Genomic DNA, 24,662 nt, shown 5'->3' with positions numbered 1-24,662 from the left:
CTAGGCTCAACTGATCCTCCCATCTCAGCCTCTCAAGTAGTTAGGACCATAGGGACATGCCATCATGCTTGATAAGACACCTACATTTTATTTTATTTTTTTTTATTGTTGGTCATTCAAAACATTACATAGTTCTTTTTTTTTTTTTTTTTTTTTAAAGAGAGAGTGAGAGAGGAGAGAGAGAGAGAGAGAGAGAGAGAGAGAGAGAGAGAGAGAGAGAGAGAGAGAATTTTTAATATTTATTTTTTACTTTTCGGCGGACACAACATCTTTGTTTGTATGTGGTGCTGAGGATCGAACCCAGGCCGCACGCATGCCAGGCGAGCGCACTACCGCTTGAGCCACATCCCCCAGCCCTACATAGTTCTTAATACATCATATTTCACAGTTTGATTCAAGTGGGTTATGAACTCCCAATTTTACCCCGTATACAGATTGCTGTATCACATCAGTTACCCTTCCATTGATTGACATATTGCCTTTCTAGTGTCTGATGTATTCTGCTGTCTGTCCTATTCTCTACTATCCCCCCTCCCCTCCCCTCCCCTCCCCTCCCCTTTTCTCTCTCTACCCCTTCTACTGTAAATCATTTCTTCCATTTGTATTATCTTGTCTTACCCCTCCTTTCCTCTTATATGTCATTTTGTATAACCCTGAGGATCGCCTTCCATTACCATGCGATTTCCCTTCTCACTTCCTTTCCCTCCCACCTCTCAACCCTGTTAATGTAAATCTTCGTCTCAAGCTCTTCGTCCCTACCCTGTCCTTGTTTCCTCCCCTTATATCAAAGGAGTCATTTGGTATTTGTTTTTTAAAGATTGACTAGCTTCACTTAGCATAATCTGCTCTAATGCCATCCATTTCCCTCCAAATTCTATGATTTAGACACCTACATTTTAAAGGCAGATGCTACACACACACACACACACACACACACACACACACACACACACACACACATATGTACACCCACATGCACATGAATACCCTATGGAGGGTCTGGACCAGGGAGGCTCTAGGAAGCGGCCTGCTATTCTGTAGCTGGCCTCTCTGACTCCACACTGTCCCAGCCAGAGTTCTTTTGGAGATCTTGGAAGAAAAGCTGCTGCTGGAGGCTCCTCAGGTCCTGCAGAAGCTCAGGAGACAGCTGCTCAGCTGACTTCCCTAGGTCCTGTTCTTCCTCCTCCTCCTCCATTTCCCCAAGCCCATCAGGGGGCTGTGGGGAGCTCCTGGAGATGTAGCCCTGGTCCGACTGCACGGACTGCCGCTGCTCCTCCTCACAGGGTACGGAGGGGTCCTTGAGGACCAGGGCAGGGTCTTCCCATGCACCCTGGGCCTGGCTCTTCAGACTCTGCTGCAGAAGGGAGAGCATCAAGCCCCCCAGCTGCTCCCTCACACTATCGGGGAGGTGGCCAGGTGACGCCACTGGAGTGCTGCAGAGAGGCGAGTCCTCAGGGTCCCCGGGGAGGAAGAGGAGGTTCTTTCTCTGGAGGCCACGATCCTCCAGCAGGGGGCAGGCCTCGCCCTCCTCCACGCAGGTCAGCCGGCTGGCCACGCTGCTGTCAGCAAGAGGAACCAGCTCCAAGGCACAAGCAGCAGGGACCTGCTCTCTGGGGAGCACCACAGTTTGGATGGCCTCCCCCTGTGGCTGCAATTGGGGTGCCACCCTGCACATCCCCCTTCCTTCCTCACTCACACATAAATCTACCTTCAGGCAGCCCTCGGAGGCAGGTTCCCGCACCAGGGGCTTCTGCCTGACCATCCCGCTCCCCGGCGGCTGCAGTGGCTCCTCAAACACTTCTTCGTCCAGGGATGGGAGGTTCTGGTCATCCGCGGAGCAAAGGTTCTCACGTTCAAACCAGTCAGGGCACTGGGTCTGCCACTCCCGGAACTTCTCCACGGCCTCCTTGAGCTGCCGGCCACTGGGGCTCTGCAGGTAGTTGTCCCCTGTGAGCTCCTGGAGGCGGTGCATCCGGCCAGGTTCAAACATCTCCAGGTCCTGGATCCGGAAGTAGACCTCCTCTAGTTTGTCCATCAGGGGGTACCTGGAGGTGATGTGGAACAGGTCGGGGACGTCGCTCTCACTGCTGATGCCAGTGAAGTAGCAGATGATGTAGGTGCCAAAGCAGGCTGGCTTCTTGAAGTCTGGCAGGATCATGTTCATGGCCGCTGTGAAAAGGTCCCCAGAGGGCTTCCAACGGTCACACCGCAGCTGGACAGTGGCTTCCTCCCAGCCCAGCATGGCCTGCCACTTGGCCTGGGTACCTCGGGAGCACAGGATAATGATTTTGGAATTGTTCTCTACCATTTCCTGTTTCTGCCGGCCGACCCAGGTCATGACCCCCACCTCTGAGATGACTTGTTCTTCCAGGAGGTCAAGAGCCACTTCAGTGCCACAAGTGGTGATCAGGAACTCGGCAAACTTTAGGACCACATCCACGTAAAGAGGGTGGTCAGCTGAGTAGACAATCCAGACCTTCTTGGGCTTTAGCAGTGGGGGGGTCAGGTCAGTAGTGGGCAGGACACCTAAGGGAAACCAAGGAAAGCAAGACCACATGCTTCATCCCCATGCCCCAAGCCCAGGGTAGTGTCCCTCTTGGTCAGCCTGTAAAGGCCCTGGATGAAGCACAGAGTTTGACTCTCTAGCTTAAGAAACACAACCCAGGTCTTTTAGAAGAAGCAAAATGTTGTCTTGCCTTGTTTGGGCTGCCTGAAAAAAACCATTTTGGTGCCTTGTGTGAAAAAGAGTCTTTCTCTCACATTCCTTTCTGGCCTTTAGCCTATACTTTAATCATTTTAATTGGAAAAAAAAATGGTGCAAAGACTGGCTAGGTGCATGCTCAGGGAAAGACCTTTCTTCACAAGATATGGTATACTTCCTTTTCTTTCTTTGTTGGGTGATTAATAACATGGTGTCCCAGCCAGGCACAATGGTGCAAGCTTGTAACCCCATTGACTTGGGAGGCTGAGCAGAAGGATCACAAGTTTGAGGCTAGCCTCAGGCCTTAAGTAATTTAGTGAGACTGTGTGTCACAATAAAATATAAAAAAAAAATGGTTGGGGATGCAGTTCAATGGTAAAGTACTCCTGGTTCAATCCCCAGTACCAAAAACATGCTGCCCTAAGCCTTGGTGTTTGGGGCTCCCTGTGTGAGGTGCCAGAGGGTGGGTACTAAATGTGAGGTCTTCTGAAGGGAGGGGCTCAAGGGCCAGACCACCAGAGGTGACCCATTCATTCATCCTGAGAACCCACCATCAACCTTTAAAAACAATCACACACACAAACCAGCCCCTCAGAGACCAGAATACTGACCAGTGTATTTGGTGTCATCTCCATATTTTTCATGATGAGACCCTGAAATAAAAAGAAGTGCATTGGAGTGACTCTACCGGAGGGAAACAGGGACCAGCTCACAGGGTGTCTCACAGGAGCACTGCACCACCCTGACAAAGGAAAACTGATAAGATAGCAATCCTCCAGATAATGGTTATCAGAGGCTTCTGGGCTTTCGCAGGGACACCATGTTGGGGAGCTGCCCAGCCACAAGGCCTGGTTGGTTGCCAGTGTTACTCACACCTCTGAAACTCGGTTTCTTCCTGTGTAAAATGAGTCTGAAGGGGTGGTGGATGCGATCATGTGTGTGAGGGGCCCTGTGCATTGTACACACTTAGTCAGCTGGGGTCCCTGTGATATCTGTGGTATTGACTCAGCGGGGCCTGTCACAGAGGCTAAGCTGCAGGGAAACTGGGGATCTGAGCCATGGTGAGGGACCAGGGAGGAGCTTTTATGAACAAACTCTACTGGCAGGAAAGTTCTTCCCCAGAAGTGTCCTTGCAGGAGGCAGAGAGCTTATGACATTTCTTTCCAGAGCTTGCACCCAGCCACTTACAACATTTCCTCCTGGTATTTTTGAGGTGAGGAAGGGGAACCAACATACTTAGGCAATTGTAACCCTGGGACATGTGATGAAAAAACTGCAAGGAACAGACTCTTCTGTGACATTTGGGGTGAAAAGAGTTCATGGATGATCATGTAAGAGAGTTATTTTAATTAATTAATTCTTAATTCTTTCTTTCCTTTTTGTGCGAACCTAGGGTTTCACATACACTACACAAGTAGTGTTGGATCACCACCAAAGATTCGGAACCTTAATTTCAATCCTTACTCTTTGGTCCTCTTCTAATTTAAAAGGGCAGTCTATTGACAGTATGTAACTAGTGGGGTTTTCCTTTCCTTTACCTGGCAGCATGCAGAACTTCAGGAAATGGTCAGAAGTATTATGGCAGCTGGGTATGCTGCTCAGTGATACAGCACTTGCCTAACATGCACAAGGCCCTGGGTTCCATCCCTAGCAAACACACACACACACACACACACACACACACACACACACACACACACACACACACACACTCTACAATGGCAGAAATGAAACAAAACAAAAATATCTGCTAACATCATTATTTTACCTTTTCTTTTTTTTCCCTACAGTGCTAGGAATTAAATCCAGGGCCTCATATGAGATCGGCAAGTGCCCTGACACTGAGCAATACCCCCAGCACTTGATTGAACCCAGGGGCACTCAACCACTCAGGTCTATCCACAGACCTTTTTTTTTTTTAAAAATTAAATTATTTATTCATTCTAATTTGTTATACATGATGGCAGAATACAATTCATTTCCTATTACAAATATAGAGTGCAATTTTTCAAGTCACTGGTTGTACAAAAAGTATTTTCACACCATTCGTGTCTTCACACATGTACTTAGGGTAATGCTATCTAAGTCATTCCACCGTCTTTCCTACCCCCCTACTCCCCTCTCTTTCTCTCCCTCCCCTTTGCCCTAGCTAAAGTTCCTCCATTCCTTCCATGCTCCCCCCACATCACCATTATGAGTCAGCATCTTCATATCAAAGAAAACATTAGGCCTTTGGTTTTTTGGGATTGGCTTACTTCACTTAGCATTATATTCTCTATATCCATCCATTTACCTGCAAATACCATGATTTTATTCTCTTTTAAAGCTGAGTAATATTCCATTGTGTGCATATACAAAATTTCCCTACCCATTCATCTACTGAAGGGCATCTGGTGTGCTCCATCCCCAGACTTTTTTGAGATATCGTTTGTATTATTTCACTTAATCTTTATAACGGTCTTATGGTGTCAGTATTATCTTTGTCATTTTACAACAGACAAATCTCAGGCTCAGAGCATTAAGACATCTTCCCAGGCAGTCAGTGGTCTATGAGCCCACGTCAGCCTGATGCCATATTCTAGATTTCTGGGAACTGGGATCACTGTTCAATGTAAGAGAGGCAATGTCTCTACTCAGTTGAGATCACAGGGCTGAATTGAAGGGTGCCCTCTGAGCACAGCCTTATAGGGAAGATCTAGCAGTGAGACTGGTTAAGGAAGGAGGAGAAGGAAAGACAGAGAAAAATGAGGAACAGTGGGAAGCCCCCTGCCTGCCCCAGAGCTCCGTACCTGTTATCCTCCACGTCATACAGACAGCCAACAGGATGATGGAGCCCACTAGCAGGATAGAGATGCCCGTGATGAAGCCATACACCCACAGGGGTATATACTCTGTGGTGAGCAGAACAGCGTGAGTGACAGCAAGGGTCCCAGCGCCATTCCCCAGTCCCTGGCTCTGTCCTCTCTGGCCTGCACCAGGACACACTGAGCTTCAGGTTCAGCCTTGTCTGCCTGGCTGGGTACAAGGCTCAAGTCAGGAACCCCTCTGACCCCTGGGGAATGTGGGAAGGGGTCTGAGCTTACCTGCAATTGTGACTGCAATTAGAACAAAAGAAAAAAGAGAAAAGAGTGTTCTTAATTATTAGCAGTAATTACAAAACCCATCACTGATGTCCACGGAGGGCCTAACCCTAACCCTATACCCAATACTTTGGATATGGGTCAAAAGTAATGCAGCCACCTACACGAAGCACCCTCAGTTGTTGGTCTAAGAAGAGGGGCCTCACCTCCCTCCTGGGAGGCCGGGTCTCTTCCAGCCTGTGCCATGTCTGCTGTTGGCATGTGGCGATGGCCTTGTGGGAGTTGGGGACCCATGACTTCTGAAGGAGAAGTAGGCAACTGGCTCAGGTAGGAAGCTGGGGCTCTCCACCACCTTAGCATGTGATCTGGAACAAGCTATTTAACATCTCTGCCTCAGTTTCCTCATCTGTGAGCCTGGGGTGGGGAGTCTCAACTTCACCACACTGTGACTAGCAGTTTGTAAGAAGTAAAGCACTTCCATGTTACTGGTGCCTAACTGTAACTGTGTGCTGGTAACAACCCCATCTTCAGTCCAGGAAGTTAAGGGCAAGGAAGCCACAAACTCTGCCCAAGGCCACACGGCTTATGAAGGGCTGTGGGGAGTGCAGCTCAGGAGAGTGTCCTCAAATTAAGTCACCCTCCCCACCTCTCCGCCACACCTAGGACCAGGTCAGGACTCAGCTCCAGGGCATGACCTTCACCCAACCTCACCCCAGACAGACACAACCCAGGGCAGAGGTGTCCCTCCTACCTGAAGGCTCTGGAAGGTCTGGGCAGGGAATGGTCACGGTGTGTCTAAGGCAGTCATTAAGGCAGCTGTTGAAGAAGGGCTGGACCTGGGAGAGAAGAGGAAGAACTGTAAGAGGGCCTCTGAGAGGTGGCAACATACACCCATCCCCACACTTTCTCAACAGCAGGGGCCATTTGCAAGTAATGGACCCTGGGTGCCAGGCCAGATCTCCATATGGCTGTTGAGCTGGGTGTGTTGGCGCTTGTGTGTAGCCCCAGCTACTCAGGAGTCTGAGGCAGGAGGATCATCTGAGCCCAGGACTTTGAGTCCAGCCTTACGCAACGTTAAAACACTCGATCAAGAAGCCCAAGGATCTTTCCAGGGGCTGCTGAACCAGATCTCCTATCTGTGCAATGGGTCAAAGGTCCCCTGCCCAGGTGGGGTTGGGAGAACAGGGCAGCTGAAAGGCAGGCTGGTGACAGAGCGGTGCTGGGGCCCGATACAGCACAGGCCCACAGCTGCCCTTGCTTACCTCGCCCCCTGGCAGGAAGGCCCACCTGTGCACACTCTCCCACACCTGTGTGCATCACGCCCACCCACCTGTACTCGGTGTCGACAGCACCAGTTAGAGCTGTGTAGCGGGAGAGTGAGGTTGGCTCGCTGGTGGAATTCCTCTTGTTTGGGCTGCAGAGAGGAGGACAAAAAAGGCCAGTTGGATAAGAACTTGCTGCATCACACCCCCAAGAAGCTTGGGGACATTACCCTCATGGACCAAGTGCACTTCTCAGGAAGGCCAGAGGGGGAAACGCTTTTCAGATTTCTGTTCCAGAAAAATTGACCATTCTGCAGGGCGAGTGGTTTGCTGTCAACTGATAAAGACAGTAGTGACTGGTATTTCCCCCCTGCGTGGCTGCTGGGGACTCTAGGACAGATCTGTGTTCACACCCAGCAGGGAGACAGACCACACAGCACATCTTTTTTGCACTAACCTGGCTTCATCTTACTTCTTGTCTGTAGGACCCCTTTGTCTTAATCCCCTTATTTCTTCTTTTTTAAAAATCTTCAATCCTTTTTGGAGTTGGGCTCAGTGGCTCATACCCAGCCACTGAGGTAGTCCCAGTAACACAGGAAGCAGGAGGACTTCAAGTTCAGGGCCAGCCTCAACAACTTAGCAAGGACCTAAGCAACTTAGCAAGACCCTGTCTCAAAATTAAAAAGGGCTGGGGATGTGGCTCAGTGGTGAAACGCCTCTGGGTTTAATCCCCAGTGTGTATGTGTGTGTGTGTGTGTGTGTGTGTGTACACACATATAAATCCTTTTTGGAATCAAGTAGAATAAAAACAGCAAAATACAGAATAAGGGGAGAATGGGGGAAGGAAGAACAAAAAGGACAGGGGGTGGTGGGCAGGGCAGAATTGACTCTATTTCATCAGCCAAAAGATGGAAAGAAAGACCAACTCCTGACTCTGCAGTGTTGGGCTCTGGAGCTATGTCAGAGGGGTGACCATTACCGCAGGTATCCGCTGTATGTGCTCGAAGCAGCTGTGGTCCTCCATGTGTGGAAAACTGCTGAGCAGGATCTGGTAATGGGAGGATTCGTTCCACAGCGTGAAGCTCACTCGCAGCTGGTGGGCCTCCAGGGTTTCCACGGTGATGTTGGGGTCCCACAGGCTGCCTGTCAGGGGCACAGATGTGTGCTGGGAGTGAGAAGGGGTGTGCACGCCCACGTGTGTGCACGTGCATGTGTCTGCGTTGGGTACAGTTCTCCCAGGCCAGCCAGTTACCTGAGCTCACACATGGCGTGGCTATCTTCATCCTGGAGTCCTCACAATCTGCCGACCCAGAAAGAGAAACAATTAAGCCTCTGCCTTAGGAAGTCTGCTCTTCCAGACTCTGGGCAACAGCAGCCACAATCATGTTCCTTGGGAAGACTGTTCAAAGACGGTCCCTTTATAGCAAGCTCCAGGACCGGACTGCTGCCACTGGCCAAAGATCGGCAGTGACCTGTCCATCTCAGCCCTTCTCTCTCAGAGAACCTTCCTGATTATAGTATATGCCTCCTGAGCTCACTCTGGGTAGCCACAGTCTTGCTCCTTCCAGTTCCTTCTCTCCCCACCCGGAGCTTCCTGGCCCACAGATGCCTCTGCCTTTTTACAGACTGAGAAGTACTTTGGTCCCCACAGAAGATTCTCAAGCTTTTGTGGACATCGTCATCACTAGTTCCTCACCCAGCAGATCTGTGTTGGTGCTGAGAATCTGCATTTCTAACAAGTTCCCAGACGATCTGTTGATGCTGCTGGTCCATAGATCACACTGAGGACCACTGTTGTGTCTACCTACAACTAAAAAATAAATGTTTTTTTAAAAACATTTATTTTTTAGTTGTAGGTAGACACAATACCTTTGTTTTATTTTTATGTGGTGCTGAACCCAGTGCCTCACGCATGCTAGGCGAGTGCTCTACCTCTGAGCCACAACCCCAGTCCCCAAGAGTGATATTCTTGGTCCCTTATTATGGTTTAGATATGAGGTGTCCCCTAAAAGTCATGTGTGAGACAATGCAAGAAGATTTAGAGGTAAACTGTTGGGCTATGAAAGCCTTAACCCAATCAGTGAATCAATCCCCTCCTCCCCATAAGGATTAACGGGATGGGAACCAAAATCAGGGTGTGGCTAGAGGAGTGGGGCACTGGGGGTATACCTTTGTGGTTTATATTTTGTCATGAGGAGACCTCTCTCTGCTTCCTGGGTACCATGTGTCTAGCTACTTTCCTTTGTCGTACTCTTTGCCATGATGTCCTGCCTTACCTTGGGCCATGAGGAATGCAGTCATCCATCTATGGATGGAATCTCTTAAACTGTGAGCCCCCAAATAAACTTTTCTTCCTCTACATTGTTTTTGTCAGGTCTTTTAGTCAGAGTGGCAAAAAAGCTGACTAAAGCATCCGTATTCTCCAATCTCCTTGATTATCATCTTTTACTTTGGTTTAAAAAGACACGTGGCAAGTTTGAACTACCTTAGAGGGACAGGATGAGTCAGTCTACTTTAGGAACAGGAGAGGGGGTGGGGAGATTTACTCATTCAACAAAGACCTATTGAGACTTGTGCTGTCCTGGGCATTGGGCACTAGACACACCATAGTGAGTAAAACAAAGTCCTGCCCTCTGGAGATGACACTGCTGTAGAAGTGCCCACTAAAAGCAAACCTAGAAAATGTAATAACACGTCAGAGAACAATGAATCTTATTGATTCATTGGTGTGTGTGTGTATATGTGTGTGTGTGTGTGTGTGTATAAGAAGAAGGTCATCACCATCCTTAAGCATTTCCTGGGCTTGGGGTGGAGTGCTGTGGGCTGTGCTTGCCTAGCATGCAAGGCCCTGGCTGAGATCCTCAGCATCAAAAACCAGCAAGCAGGGGCTGGGGATGTGGCTGAAGCGGTAGCGCGCTCGCCTGGCATGTGTGCGGCCCGGGTTCGATCCTCAGCACCACATACCAACAAAGATGTTGTGTCCCCTGAGAACTAAAAAATAAATATTAAAAATTCTCTCTCTCTCTCTCCTCTCTCACTCTCTCTTTAAAAAAAAAAAAAAAAAACAGCAAGCATTTCCTAACCAGCTACATAAACAAGGAGATTTATGAGGTTCTGGACAGTACAGAAGTGTGGAAGACTCAGACCTTGTCCCCAGTGGGCTGAGGTTCTAGATGTACCTGGCTTTGAACAAGAAATGTAGGAAATGGCTGAGATTCAGGGGAGGACAGAGGTATAGAAGGTGACATAGATAGAAGGTGTCCAGGATGCTTTAGAAGATAGACTTGGCAGGATCCCAGGCAGGATGGGTTAGTGAGGGGAGAGAAGAAAGTGGGATAATGGAGATGGGTGTGGGACAGACAGGGTGTGTGGGGGGGCGGGAATGAAGAATGTGACTGGAACTAGGCTGAGAGCAGGAGCTACCGCTCTTCCCAGTGTGTCTTATCTTCCTGACATTTTCTAGGCCCGAGCTAGTTCTCTGGATAGAGGGAAGGACTCTTATTCCCATCACACTCCTGGGATCCTGGGCCCATATCCAGTGTTGGCCAATTAAGAAGGAGCTGCCTTCAAGGGGTGGAGGCTGAGCCTCACACTGAGGAGCTCCCAGACCCGGGCGCCTATTCTTTCTGTAGGTACCACATGCTGGCAATAAGCCGTGGTTGAGTGCAGCAGGGAGGCTGCTGTCTGCCCCTGCTGCCAGCTTCTCATCCCAGAGTTGAATGATGGAGGAAATGGCTTAGGAGGAGGCTCTTACCTGGCACAAGGAGCTTCTTGGACAGGTGGTTTGGGTCCCCGTCAGGGATGGGCTTGGGCAGGTGGTGAACAGTCACCTCGTACTCCTGGCCGGGTTCTACCACAAAGTGGCTGAAGGCAAAACGCCACTGAAGAGAAGGGAGGAGGGGAGGTTGGGGGGGTCACACACACCTGTCGTCCATCTGGGCCCACAGGATCCCACCCCTACCTTCCCCCCAAACCAGTCAGAAGTAAGAATAAAACAACTACCACAGCAGAATCTGAAACTGGAGGCACAGTATCTTCCTCTGTTTTTCTCTGGTCTTTCCTGCCTGTTTTAAAAAACCTTGGCTGGCCTCATCAGTAGAGAGCATTGTCAAATGCAGAGGAGGAGGGCAGAGGCTGGGGTGTGGCTTAGTGGTATAGCAAGAGCTCAGAGCTCAGCAAGCACAAGGCTCTGGGTTCCACCCCTGGCACCCAAACAAAACAAAACAAAAGCCCCTGCAGAACATCTGCTGGACAGTGGGAGCAGTCCTCCCCTCCCATGAGCTCTCTGGAATTCCCGAACAGTGGGCGTAAGTGACCTGAGCTGGAGGGCTTGAGGCTATTGGACCTGGAACACAAGAGGCAGCTACATACTGTTCACTGACTCTTCCTCTTACAAGGCATAGTGGGGGGTCTCTGTGGAGAATGTTATGAAGCACGTAAGAGCAGAGGGAGAGCTAGAGGTCCCTCTCACCCTGGGTCTGCAGTGAGATGTGTCTGTACTGAGCTACCTTCCAGATAGTACAGATATAGAATCCAACTCCTTTTTTTAAAAATTTTGAGAGATAGGGCCTTGCTGCATTGCCCAGGCTGCCCCCACACTCCCGGCCTAGGTGATGCTCCACCTCCGCCTCCAGAGTAGCAGGGACTACAGGAGTGTGTCACTGCAAGGGCTCCAACCCCATTCTAATGACCTGGTGGAGGGGGCTGGGGGGTCCTTTGCTTCTAAGTAGATCAAGGCACCAGGTCCTCGCCCTCCACATAGCAGCCAAGTTTGGGGTCCTCACTTAACATTGAGGGGGGCTCTGCCTTCGGTGCTTATGTCTTTGGCAGATCTAATTTGTTTTAAAGAAATCATCTGCAGATTTAAACCAGTGGTTTTTCAAACTAGCACCTATATCAGGTTATACAGAGGGTCCTTAAACACCAACTGCTGGGCCCCACCCTCAGAGATTTTTGTTCAGGAAGTCTGGGATGGGGCCAGAGAACACGCATTTCTAACAAGTTCCCAAGGGTTGCTGGTGGTCCAGGGAACAGCTTTGGGAGCCGCTGCTTTCTACTAACTACACAAGACCAACATTTTATCCTAGAGCTGTGAAAAGCAAAACCAGACCCAACTGTTAAGACTCACACCCACACCCCACCCATAGCAGGTCTTTGGCCTGGGGAGTTATTCCCTCTTGGAGGCAGGCCCTGGATCAATTCAAGTTATAGACCCAGGAGGTAGAGCTGTGGAAGTGGTCTTCCAATTCAATTTCCTTAAGAATGAATAGCAAAGGGCCTGGGGTAGTTCAGTGGCAGAGCATTTTGCAGGAGGCCTTGAGTTTAATTCCCAGCATATTGGGGTGAGGGATAGGGTGCAGAGGAGGAGAATGAATAGGTAGGTAAAATGTGAGGAAAAAGCAAGGGAGGGAATATTAGGCTGTGCCCCCCCACCCCCCAACCTATGGCTCACAGCAGACACTACGTTCTCTGGGAGCAGCCATCTTGAATTCCTTAGACCCTCCAGCACCTTCTTATTATTCTAAGTTAGGGTCCAATATGGGGACAAGTCACACTGGTGTCATCAGAAGAACACAATCCACTCAGGAGCTGTCTTCTTACCCGCTTGCGGTGATGGCTCAGTTGGGACAGAAACTCAAGCTCAACACACAGACGTTCATTGGTGTTCAGCTGCAGGACAGACAGCTCTACACCCTCAAGGAACAGGATGCTGGCTAGAGGTCAGAGGGAGGAGAGGAGACAAACAGATGCAGCTGCATAAACCACTGGGTGTGCCACTTCCCTATCTGCTAGGCTTGCTCACTCCTAAAGGAAAACCTGCCCATCTCGCCTAACCCCCCACTTCCTGTTCCTTGCAGCTCACTCTCTGCCTCAGCCTACCGCCTTTCAGACAGCTGCCACCCAGCTAGGTGAGGAAAAGTGGCACTTTACACCAGACCAGCAGCAGGGGCTGTGCAAACTTGCGTCTCACAGCAGCCATCCCTGCCATTCTTGCAGAGAAAGAGCAGAACCTGTGGGCTGGGGACTCAGAGGGAACCAACCCCAGACCTGTTCACCAGGGCTGGCTCTATTTAGCCCCCAGTCTTCCCAAATCTGTAATCAGACTCTAACTCTGAACAGGTTTAGGGGATGTTTTAATAAGTGTTGGCTCCTAAGTTAAGGGAAAAAGTGCTGGCAAATGTGCTACTATTTTTCCAGTAAATATCTGGAATTTTTCATAAGATTAACAACTTGCCCAGGGTAATAAAAATTTTAGGTCTTCCATGAAGGATAGTGTGATGACAGGATTTTGCTGTGGGCTCGCCTCTGAAACACTGAAAAGGTATTGGCAGAACGATTGATGGATCCTTCCAGCACTGAACTGCAGCCTTCATGTCTGAGCACAGGACCAGAGCCTAATTCTGAGTCTGAATAGGAAGCGATGTCTAGCTGTGGATTCACTTGGAGGTGGTGGAACCCCAGGGCCTGGATGACATGCCCACTCACCATCTGTCTGCAGTGTCCATTCAATGTGCACCACAGGGACCAGGTCTCCGTGCTGGGTTCTGGCAAGGTGCAGCTGGATCTCAATGTGTTTTGGGGAGGAGGGAGTCAGGTTCCGAGGGTGGATCCAGCTGTCATCCAGGCAGGTACCTGGTAGCCAGGGAGAAGCAACAATCAGAGATGGCACCCTTCCTATCCCCAGGAGGCCCAGAGAGCTAGTTCCTGAAAGGTTTGGGGCCTGTGACCTTCCAGCTTGTGACCCTCCTGGGGTCCTCAGCTCCACTGTCTGATTGCTCTTTTCTAAGGCTGGTCTGGGGTAACCACAAAGCTCTGAGTCTAAAGGGCAATTTAGGGAGATGAGTTTTGAATAGAAGCAGGGGTTGGAAATGGATCATGGGCTGTGGTAAGGGCTGATTTTTACATGTCGGGTCCCTAATCAGCACAGACACAAGAAGTATGTGCCTCACCCTTGAATGAAACCAAGCCAAGCAGCTGGGGATGTGGCTCAGTGGTAGAGGGCTTGTCCAGCTTATGTGAGGCCCAGCACCAAAAAACAAAACAACCAACACCACAGATGTCTCACTTTACAGTAAGAGCCGTGGCAGATCAAATTGTCTTAAAGGTACACTAGGGCAGCACATGAGAGAATACTTTCAAAATCTAAATGACACTGCCCGACTTCTGCATGTAAATGTTCTCCATCCGAAGCACAGGTGCCTACACCTGGGACACATTTGGGATTACTACAGCCTGAACTTGTAGAGGGGCTGCAGATATGCTATCAGAAATCAGCACAAGCCAATCACAGTATTAACAAAGCAACAAGAAGAATAAAAAAAAAGAGGACTTACTGTTCTTGACTCTGCAGTCTAGCTCCTGTGGAAAGAAAGAAGGTAGTAATTATAGCTGAGAAAGAACTTAACCCATGCACTGCTGGACTCCAGACACCTTCCCAAGCTCATTTGTGGGGATAAAACTTACACAGCTCTCCCTTTCCACATTTGGGGATCTCTCTGGGAGGTCTTTTCCCACCCTTCTTTCATCCTGACCAACCAAGGGGAAGGGGCATGATAGATGGCAAAATGGAAGTGGAGATTTTATAAGTAACTGTTAGAAGCTGGGAACTTTACAACTTTAAAAGACACTGAGAGGGGCTGGGGTTGTGGTTCAGTGGTAGAGCGCTCGCCTACCATGCACAAGGCATCAGTTCGATCCTCAGCACCACACAAATGTAAAATAAAGATATTGTATCCACCTAAAGCTTAAGAGTAAATATTAAAAAAAAAAAGACACTGAGAGGTTTGTCTTGGGGCACCCTAGTGAAAAGGTCCCCAGATCTCTTGAGGCTTCCAACCTTTGGTCTGGATAACCAAAGGTTAAGAGGTGGGAGGGATGAGAGCCAAATCATGAGTCCTGAAGCAGATCAGTTATGGGAAATCCACTCAAGTCCCTATACACTTTCTAGAAATGTTGGGGGCTTGGGATCCAACTTAGGGCCTGAAGGAGAGCTCAGTGAATAAAACCATTCTTCTGAGGGGTGACTTCTACGTGTTCAGTTTTAGCCGTGCAGAAGGGAAGACCCTGGAACCCAGGCTCAGGTACTTTGAGTTCTCCTAGCTGCTCACATGGACCAAACTCATGCTGTGCTGAAGCAGATCAAAAGCACACATTTAAAACCAACAGAGTAGTTTGGTATGTGGGCAAGATTTGCTATAATGGATCAAACTTTGTACTCCTAGAATAAATCATACCAGATTAGGGTGTATTATTCTTTATTATTCTTTGTTACTTGGGTTGTCACCTGCTTCTCTTAAGAAGGAGCAGAGAGCAGGGCTGAGGACTGGGAGGGAGCAGATGAGCCCCGGGGGCTCATAATGAAGTGGACAAGGGATCAGTCTGGACACATTCCCGACTGACTCTGTTGTGCTCTTCTTTAGGACACCAGTGCACATGCTCTTGGGGTCTAGACCCTGCACTCTGTGCAGCTTCTAGTATCAATTCCCAGCTGCTGGTCCTGGGCTTGCATCACAGCCTTTGAGGTGCTGCTCAAATTCAGCAGAGGCCAGCGTGCTGCCTCTGCTCTCCCTCTGACAAATGCCTGCTTCTTCCTGAATGGTAAGATTAACTCCCAGCACCCTGTCCTTTGTCCTCCCACTTGAAACTCCTAGGATGGAGGCTTGGAGGATAAGAAACTGGTTCATTCATCTTCATATGGGGAGCTCCTCTAGAAAAGGCAGATGGATACTCCATTTGGAATTAATTCCATTTTATCCACTGGCAGCTTCTTAAAAACCATGGCCAAATGATGCCCATGGTGACCAAGAGGAAGTGGGAAGGTCTGAAAACAGTTGACTGACAATGGTGCTGGTGGGTGTCCTCCTCTAGTCCTGAGAATGATGAAAATAGCTTGGTATGTCACCATACTGAGCTACTGTTTGGTCTTGCTTTTCGATAGTTATTGCTATGTATAAGTATTTCCCTTCTATTTTTAAATTTTGTTTATTTATTTTATGTGGTGCTGAGGATCGAACCCAAGGCCTCATATGTGCTAGATGAGCACTCTACCACTGAGCCACAATCTCAGCCCCAGTATTTCCCTTCTATTACTATTATGCCTGTAGCTTTTCTTAAGAGCATCCCTGAATCTTTTCCCTGCTTTGGTGTGGGGATTGAACCCAGGGCCTTGTGCATGCGAGGCAAGCATGCTACCAACTGAGCTTCATCCTCAGCTAGCATCCCAGAAGCTTACCAAATACTCTGTAGCATTTATGAACATAGCTTCATACAGTTTCTCCTTCAAATTACTGATATAATGGATTATACTGATGATTTGCTATGATGGATCAAGCTTTGTACTCCTAGCATAAATTATACCAGATTATGGTATATTATTCTTTGTTATTCTGCTATATTAAATTTGCTAATACATTATTTAGAATTTCCTCTAACTATATTCATAAGTGAAACTGGCCCATAGCTTTCTTCTTCTGTATAAGATTTTATCAAGTTTGAGAATTAAGTTTACACTAGTTTTTTAAAAAAGGGTGACTTTTCCTTTTTTTTTCCTGTGGTACAGAATGTTCATTAATGAAGAATGGCTGAATAAAGGAAGATCTAGTTTAAATCTAAATATCCATTGAAATGGAACTGTTTGAATAGATCTATCTCCTAGGGAATATTGTGCAAATATTAAGGAGAATTAGTTAAACAGATATCTATAACCGAGAGAGATAGCTGTGTTGTTGAGTGAGGAAAATATGTCACAAAGAACTTTTTGTACTTTAATCCCATTTTCTATAGAAATAAATGATGAAAAAGCCTCCTAATATATTTACATATGGTTGAGCATGATTATATGAACATAGAAAAACATGGAAAAATCGATATCAGCTGTTAACACACTGGTTATTGAGGGTAAAAGGGATAAAGAGAAAGAGAAGAAATTTGAGGTGGAAAAGATTTAATCAAAACAGAAAAACTTGCATATAGGCAAAATGCAGCTATAAAATTCCTTTAAAGGTCACAGTGCATGAACTATGTACATATTCTAACTTCTTCTCAAACCATATGAAAATTATAATGGGATTTTTTTTTTTTTTTGGTAGTACTGGGACTTGAATCCAGGAGCTTTCTTCTACCACTGAGCTAATATCCTCCTTAAAATATTCTCAGGGAGACAGTCAAGGAGTATCCAATAATTGAGATGGGTTTCCTATATAAAAATAGATCAAAACAAAATTTTAAATAATGCTCCTGGAGGAAAAAAGACAATGCTTCAAACAGAATAAAATTAAAACAAATAAAACCATTATAGCTCCAAAGAGAGAAGAGGCAACATTTCATTCATAAGACAAGGACAGGATATTGTGAGAAAGTAAGCAGAGACTAAAAACGAACTTCAACAATAAAAACCAGGGCTGGGATTGTGGCTCAGTGGTTGAGTGCTTGCCTAGCATGTGTGAGGCACTGGGTTTGATTCTCAGCACCCCAAATGAAAACAAATAAATGAAGTAAAAGTCCATCAACAACTAAAAAATAGAAAGAATAAAGACCAAAGGGTTGGGCTGTAAAAATCAAGGAAATTTCTCTGAAACAAGAACAAATACAAACAAAACTAGAAGAAACACGAACATTAGAGAATTAACTCAGGGAACATAAGATACAATTAGCTGGATTATGAAAAAGTGAATGAATAAAAGTGTGTGTGTGGGGGGGTTGGGGTTGTGGCTCAGTGGTAGGGTGCTTGCCTAATATGTGTGAGGCACTATGTTCGATTCTCAGCACTGCATATAAATACATTAATCAAATAAAGGTCTGTCAACAACTAAAAAATAAATAAATGGGAAGAAATCATTAAGAAAAAAGAAAGAAGACGACATTCTAGAGCTGAAGAACTCATGTTGCCAAATTAAAAAGCTCCATTCAATGACCTATATAGCAAATGGAGAAAAAAGATACAGACCAAGGCCCAAATACCACAAAACACTATAATACCATAATAAAAAGGAGTTTTAAAAGTTTCCAGAAAGAAAAAAAACAGGTGAAATATCTTAGAAAGAGCAGGAAACGCAATGGCATTGGCTTTGTTAGCATCTGTATTGTTTGCTTGAAGGCAATAAAGCTATGTCTTCAATATGCTGAAGGAAAATAATTCTTAACTTAGACTACTTATATCCAGCCAAACTATCAAAAAGAGGTGAGAGCAGAATAAAGATATTTTCAGGAAAGACTAAAAAAATATATATATATACATACATATGTACATAGTTTATTATATATTTATATCTGTCCCTCATAAACTTAGGAAATTGCAGGAGCATATGCTCCAGGAGATGTGTGAATAATCCCAAGCAGGAAGACACAGGATTCAGGAGTTGGCAGATTTGACCATGATGGATGTCTGCTATCAGAGCTATGTTATAGGTTCACAGAGGAATCAGTTCAGGTCGGGGCTGGTGGACAGAGGGCTCTGAGAGAGTTCTCTGGGGGAAGGGAAAATGGAATTGATGGAATATTTGATGGTTGGAAGGAAAATACAATGAGAAAAATCTGATGGAAAAAACCAAGACTAGTTACATGGAAAATTATACAAGTGAAAAATTAAAGCAATGATCATCTCAGAGGAATAGGTGGAAATAAACTGTATCAAAAAAGAAATATAATCAAAAGGACACAAACCTGCTATGCAGAGAAGATTGCTTACTTGTTTAATAAACACCAATTTAACTAAACTGTGATATAATATAAAATGGCAAAGAGAAGTGGAGGGAAGAGGGTAATGTAATTTTCATCTACGAAAATAGATAATATCTACAATTGACAAATTAAGAATGAATAACATAGTACATTTAGGAATATGGAGACGAACGTTAGAAGAAATAAGTAAGGAATTTTAAGCAATTGCCCTTGGGGAGCTGGTTAGATGTGAGGCAGGGATTTGCAGTTTTTGATTTAAACATCTTAGTACCGTTTTTAAAAGAAGTTTATCTATGATGTTGCTTTAAACAGATAAAAAGGTTGAAAAATGAATCCAACATGGTGGCACATGACTGTAATCACAGGCACTGGGAAGGGTGAGCAGGAGGATCACAAGTTCAAGGTCAGCCTGGACAATTAGCAACACCTCATCTGAAATTAATTCATTAAAAGAAAAGTTGTTGGGGCTGGGGTTGTGGCTCAGCAGTAGAGCACTTGCCTAGCATATGTGCGAGGCCCTGGGTTCGATCCTCAGCATCACATAAAAAAATAAAAATAAACAGAATAAAGGTATTTTGTCCAACTACAACTAAAAATAAATTTTAAACAATGTTGTTAAAAAAGAAAAAAGATTGAAAAATGAGGTAAACAACTGGGCCCAGTAGTACACACCTGTGACTTGGGAGGATGAGACAGGATTGAAGTTAGAGGCCAGTGTGAGCAACTTAGTGAGACCCTGTCTCAAAATAAAACAAAAAGAATAAGATAACAAAAAGGGTTGGGGATGCAGCTCAGTGGTAAAGTGCCCTGGTTTCAATCCCAGGGGGGGGGAAAAGATAAAAACATTAATTTAGGGAAAGAAATAGTAAATATTTTCCCTTAGAATTTCAACACAGAATTTATATTAATATAACATTTTTAATAACATAAAATTAGTACTAAGGATTATTTTTGGATACTAAGATCTTGTTCTAACAAATTCCTTACCCTTAATTTTTCTTTTTGTATCAGAGCTTGAGCCTAGGGGCACTTAACCACTGAGCTATATCCCCAGCCCATTTTATTTTTTATTTTGAGACATGGCCTTGCTAAATTGCTGAGACTGGATTTGAACTTGAGATCCTCCTGCCTCAGCCTCCTGAGTTGTTGGGATTACAGGCATGTGCCACTGTGCCTGGCCAAATTTCTTTACTTCAAACTTATCTTGGGGTTAGGGTTATAGCTCAGTGGTAGAGCACTTGCCTAGTGTGCTCTATAGGCCCTGAGTTCAATCCATAGCATATTAAAAAAAAAAAAAAAAAAAAAAAGGAAGAAGAAAAACGAGAAGACCTAGCCACAGTGGGAAGACTAAAAAGAAGAAATGAAAGATTGCACTAACTCTGGGCATTCAATGAACATTACTGGGTGCCTGATACAGAAAAGTGGGTTTTGAAATTGTACACAGGGTCCTGCTCAGCTCCACAAGCACTTGATGGTTGGCCTGGAAAAGAGTAACTGGCCTCTCTAAAGCAGGTTAGCACTGCCAGTCTCAAAGGTTGTCATGAGTACTGGAAGAAAGCATGTGTGCCAACACAGTTCCTGGTACCAAGCTCCAGGTGAACATTGGTGCAATGCCACAGTGTGCCCAGCCTGGTGCTTTCATCTGTGAGTGATGTGGCATGTGAAAGCTCTCCTATAACCTATGAGGCAAGGATCACTCTTTTTATGAGGACACTGGCTCCTAACACTGGGGTGACTGGCACCGGTGATAGGGGAAGCTTGATTGGATCCGGCCCAGGTCTTTTTACTCTAAGTTGCAGGCTACTGTTTGCTGGATGCTAACTGATGTCACTGTCTCCTGATGGGAGATTAGTCTGGCAAGAGCAGCAAGCAGCCAGGGTGAGAAGTCAGGCATGGTAATCAGGACTTGCTAATTGCTGGTTTTACCACATACAGTGTCCCCAGCCCTGCCTGCTCCAGTGTCTACACTATGTAAGCGTGTCCACAGAACACAACTTTTTACAGTCTGGAAGAGCAGTAGAACTGAAAGTGGCTTTTGGCAACCAGAGGATAAAAGGGTTAAACCAAACAGTCATTCTATCACCACAAGTGAAAACCACAAGTGTTCAGGAAAAAAGACCTTGTTAACGAAATGTATATCCTGTCTATGAAACTGAGTTTAACGTTCATACTGACCAACTCCAAGTTGTCACTGTCTTTGCTTATGGGCTTTCCTCAGTCTGACAGTCTTGGGAAACCTGCAAGAAAGCCCAGGCAGGGGGATGGCCAGCCAAAGAGAGAAATGCAATTACTTATGGTGTCTCTAGGACTGGTTTCTGTGGGGGAAATCAGTCATCAGGGTTTTGAGGTGCTAAATCCAGGCAGACAGAACCAGTACTGGGGCTGGTCTCAGTTTATGGCTGCTTTTCAAGCAAAGCTAATAACTCCTTCCTTGGGTTCATTCTTTTGTTCTTTCACTCAACGCATATTTGTCAAGTCCCCACATCCTGTGCTTGCAGTTGAGCTAGGAGAAGAAAAGGCATGCAGAAGTCTCCTTCCCATTTTAGGATGGAGTCATCTAGGACAAAGTCCAACCGGGGTTTTGTTGGGCATTCATATTCTGGAAAATGATGTGGCTCACTTTGAGGTGGTCACCCACTCCTTACATTGTGGAAATGAGGGAACCCAGATCCAGCCTAAATTGCTCAAGGTTACAGAAACTATAAGTGATGTTGGGATGTAAATTCAGGTTTGTGGCTTTCTCTCCCATCACTATATCATGCTATATCTACTAAAACTTCAGGGGAGGGGCAGAAATTTTAAGGGTGTGTTTTTTTGTTTTTCCTTTTGTGTAGTAGTGGGAATGAAACCCAAGGCTTTAAGCACTCTACAGCCGAGTTACTCTCCCAGCCCTTTTTTAAAATTCTAAGACTTTTTCAGAACTTTGCCCAGGTTGGCCTCAACCCTCCTGCCTCTGCCTCTAGAGCAGCTGGATGTGTGCCACTGTGACCACCTGAGGCTTCTTCTAAAATGACTAGTCAGCAGACAGGGAAGCTGTCTAGGGAGATGAGTTGTCTGTGAGCCAGGAGCAGGTAGAGGGGAAGAGGAAGGAAGAAAATGGACAAATTTGGCCATGAGCATTTCTCTCCAGTCTTCTCTGGAATCAGGCAAGGCCTTGGGTTTGATCACTAATGCAAAACAAAACAACAACTAAAACCCTTTTAGTGCCAGGCAGGTGGGCATGTCTGTAATGCCCAGGGGCTTAGGAGGCTGAGGCAGGAGGATTGTGAGTTCAAAGCTAGTCTCAGCAATTTAGTGAGGCCCTAAGCAACTCAGTGAGAGCTTATCTTTAAAAAGGCTGGGGGGGGGGCGCTAGGGTTGTGTCTCAGCAGTAGAGTGCTTGCTTTGCATGTGTGAGGCCCTGAGTTCAATCTTCAGCACCACATAAAATAAATAAATAAAAAAACCTTTTAGCCCAGCCCATATCACATCCCTATCTCCGTTCGAACTTCCTTTCGCACTTTCCTGCTCCACAGACCCTCCACTCCAGCCACACTCTTTACCTAAGGACCTTGGCTCTGGCCCTTTTATCACCTGGAATGCTCCAATCATCCTCTTAGAGGTTCCCACCAGCCCTCAGGGATGCCAAAATGTCTTTTCAAAAGGACTAGCCCTGGGGCTGGGGATGTGGCTCAAGCGGTAGCGTGCTCGCCTGCCATGCGTGTGGCCCGGGTTCCTCAGCACCACATACCAACAAAGATGTTGTGTCTGCCGCCGAGAACTAAAAAATAAATATTAAAAAAAAAAAAAAAGGACTAGCCCATCTGGAAGTGATTTTTTTCCTTTCTCTGGTCTTTGGTATGCTTACAGTTGTGCAAAATGTGCTTGCTATAGGCTGCCTTCTAAGACAGTAACATTCCTCCTAGATGATTTTAAGCCCTGGACACAGGTGTGTTTCTTTCTTTGGGAGTGGGTGCTGGGGATCGGACTCAGGGGCACTCCACCACTGAGCCACATCCCCAACCCTATTTTTGTATTTTATTTAGAACAGCATCTCTCTGAGTTGCTCAGTGCCTTGCCATTGCTGAGGCTGGCTTTAAACTCCTGCCTCAGCCTTCCACATGGCTAGGATTACAGGCGTGTGCCACTGCGTCAGGCCCAGGAGTGTTTCTTTACAGGTTCAGTTCCTAGCACAGTACTTTGTATTTGGCAGGTACCTGACAAATGGCCATCTACAAAGGAACACCAAATCCTCCATGTTGGGACACAATCTGCAGGAAGGACCCGATGAACTTTGAGTCTACTGTTTTGGCCAACAGTAGAAATCAAAAGGACATTTCCCAACATTGGTTACATTTAAAACTTTTTTTTTTTTTTTTTGTAAAACAGGCATTCTCCACCCTCTTTTGGTAAATCTTCTACAATATTAAAGAGAAATATCCCTTTGTTTCACATCCTCTGACTCAGACACTGACTATTATTCCCTGGGGTGAATGGTGGTGCAGTAAAGGGCACGAGGGGGACGGTTGGGGGGGGTGTCAGTATCTGAGAAACCAGAACAGGGAGGAAAGAGCATGGAGGGGAAAAAGGAAGTGTATTTTGAGGAGGGGGGGCATCTGTTTTGCTGTTTCCTTTTTTTCTTAAAGGTCAAAGTTGCATTGCAAGGCAACTACCTGATGGGTGGGTATGTCAATTCCTGCAGATGTGTGTGTGGGAATCCTTCTTGACAATCACATATCTGTCTATATCCCACAGTGTGCCCACCCTGTTCCCAGATCTGAGTGTTGGTGGCAGAGGTAGTAGTGGGAAGAACAGTGTCTTAAGAATCATCTGCATAGTGCGCCCCTGAGGTTCCAGTCACGTAGGAGGCTGAGGCAAGAGGATTGCTGGAGTCCAGGAGTTCAAAGCCAGCCTGGGCAACACAGCGAGGCCTCATCTCAAAAACAAAACAAAACAAACAAAAAACAAAAACAAAAACAACCCCCCCCCCCAAAAAAAAACAACTCAAGGCTCTGCTCCTCCGCAGATGGTCATGCCGCGTTTCTCTGCTGGTGCTCCTGTAGTCCTGTAAGCCATCCCTGCTCACCAGGGATGCTCTACTTGCCAAGTCCCCTAGAAGCGGAGTTGAGGTCAGTCCTCGTCCTCTACTCCCGGCTCCTAGGAGGCTTTAGTGCACCAGCTAAAGAGGAAGCTTTCAAGCGCCACCTCCAGCCCCCGGGGTCACGCTGTGCCACCGGTAGAGAAGGAGGATATGTGTAGAGCGCACCGCATAGAGTCCAGTCCATGCTCATGTTGGCCCCTGACAAGTCCCCTTTACCGCAGCCGGTTTCCAACCAGTCCTGCCAGCCTCCCGGACCCGGCCGCGCGCCTCGGTCTCCTTCCCCAAACTTTGGCCCGGGCGGAGTCTTCGCTGCTCCCTCCTCCAGCTCAAGACGGCGGGTTGGATTGTGCAACACGCGCTGGGCAATCTTTTTCCATCCAACTCCCACTTCCCCCGCGTCTATACAGCAACTCCCACCACTCCGAGAGCACCGCGATCTTTTTGTCCACGCCCAGTATCCCAGTGAGACCCCCCAACGCAGATTTCATGTCTTCCTACCCCTGGCGGTAGTTTCGGGCCGCTAGCCCCTGCCTGTCCTCGCCCCCGCAGTATTCTCGCCGTGTCCGCGTCTCTAGCGCGCTTCGGGGTCTCACCTGTTGCGAACAGACCGGTGCCGGGTGGTCCAACAGCCGCAAGGAGGCGCGAACCGGGGCCAGAGCGCTCACACACAGGAGAAGCAGCCCCACGGGGAGTCCCAGAACCGCGGGCGGCCAGCGGGGCAGAGCCCCCATGGCCGAGTCACGGTGGCGAGGTCTCGCGGCCCAGGTCTGGGGGAGCACACGGAAACGCCCCGAATCTTTTAGTACTGTGAAGCAGAGTACGCGGTCCTTAGCCAGCTTCCGGCTTTCAACCCGCGCTGG

General features: G+C 47.1%; 1 protein-coding gene across 2 annotated transcripts; it reads right to left on the bottom strand.

Annotated features, from left to right (window-relative positions):
- Nucleotides 1-667: 667 nt before the first annotated feature.
- Il17ra (interleukin 17 receptor A) lies at nucleotides 668-24,599 on the bottom strand. Of its 2 annotated transcripts, XM_077798746.1 has the most exons (13): nucleotides 24,396-24,599; nucleotides 14,378-14,402; nucleotides 13,530-13,676; nucleotides 12,645-12,757; nucleotides 10,798-10,924; nucleotides 8,296-8,343; nucleotides 8,023-8,186; nucleotides 7,112-7,195; nucleotides 6,533-6,617; nucleotides 5,785-5,796; nucleotides 5,491-5,592; nucleotides 3,313-3,354; nucleotides 668-2,526 (listed from the first exon to the last, which is right to left on the bottom strand). In XM_077798746.1, the coding sequence occupies exons 1-13, from the start codon at nucleotides 24,531-24,533 to the stop codon at nucleotides 1,031-1,033; spliced, it is 2,583 nt and encodes an 860-aa protein (XP_077654872.1). In that variant the 5' UTR covers nucleotides 24,534-24,599; the 3' UTR covers nucleotides 668-1,030. The 2 variants fall into 2 exon arrangements, with proteins under 2 accessions (XP_077654872.1, XP_077654873.1); XM_077798747.1 differs by lacking the exon at nucleotides 5,491-5,592.
- Between the last annotated feature and the right edge of the window lie 63 nt (nucleotides 24,600-24,662).

This window comes from Urocitellus parryii, chromosome 5, assembly GCF_045843805.1.
Source record: "Urocitellus parryii isolate mUroPar1 chromosome 5, mUroPar1.hap1, whole genome shotgun sequence".
Lineage (NCBI taxonomy): Eukaryota > Metazoa > Chordata > Mammalia > Rodentia > Sciuridae > Urocitellus > Urocitellus parryii.
Note: the sequence above shows the minus strand (reverse complement) of the source record. Positions and strands in the feature narration are given on the sequence as shown.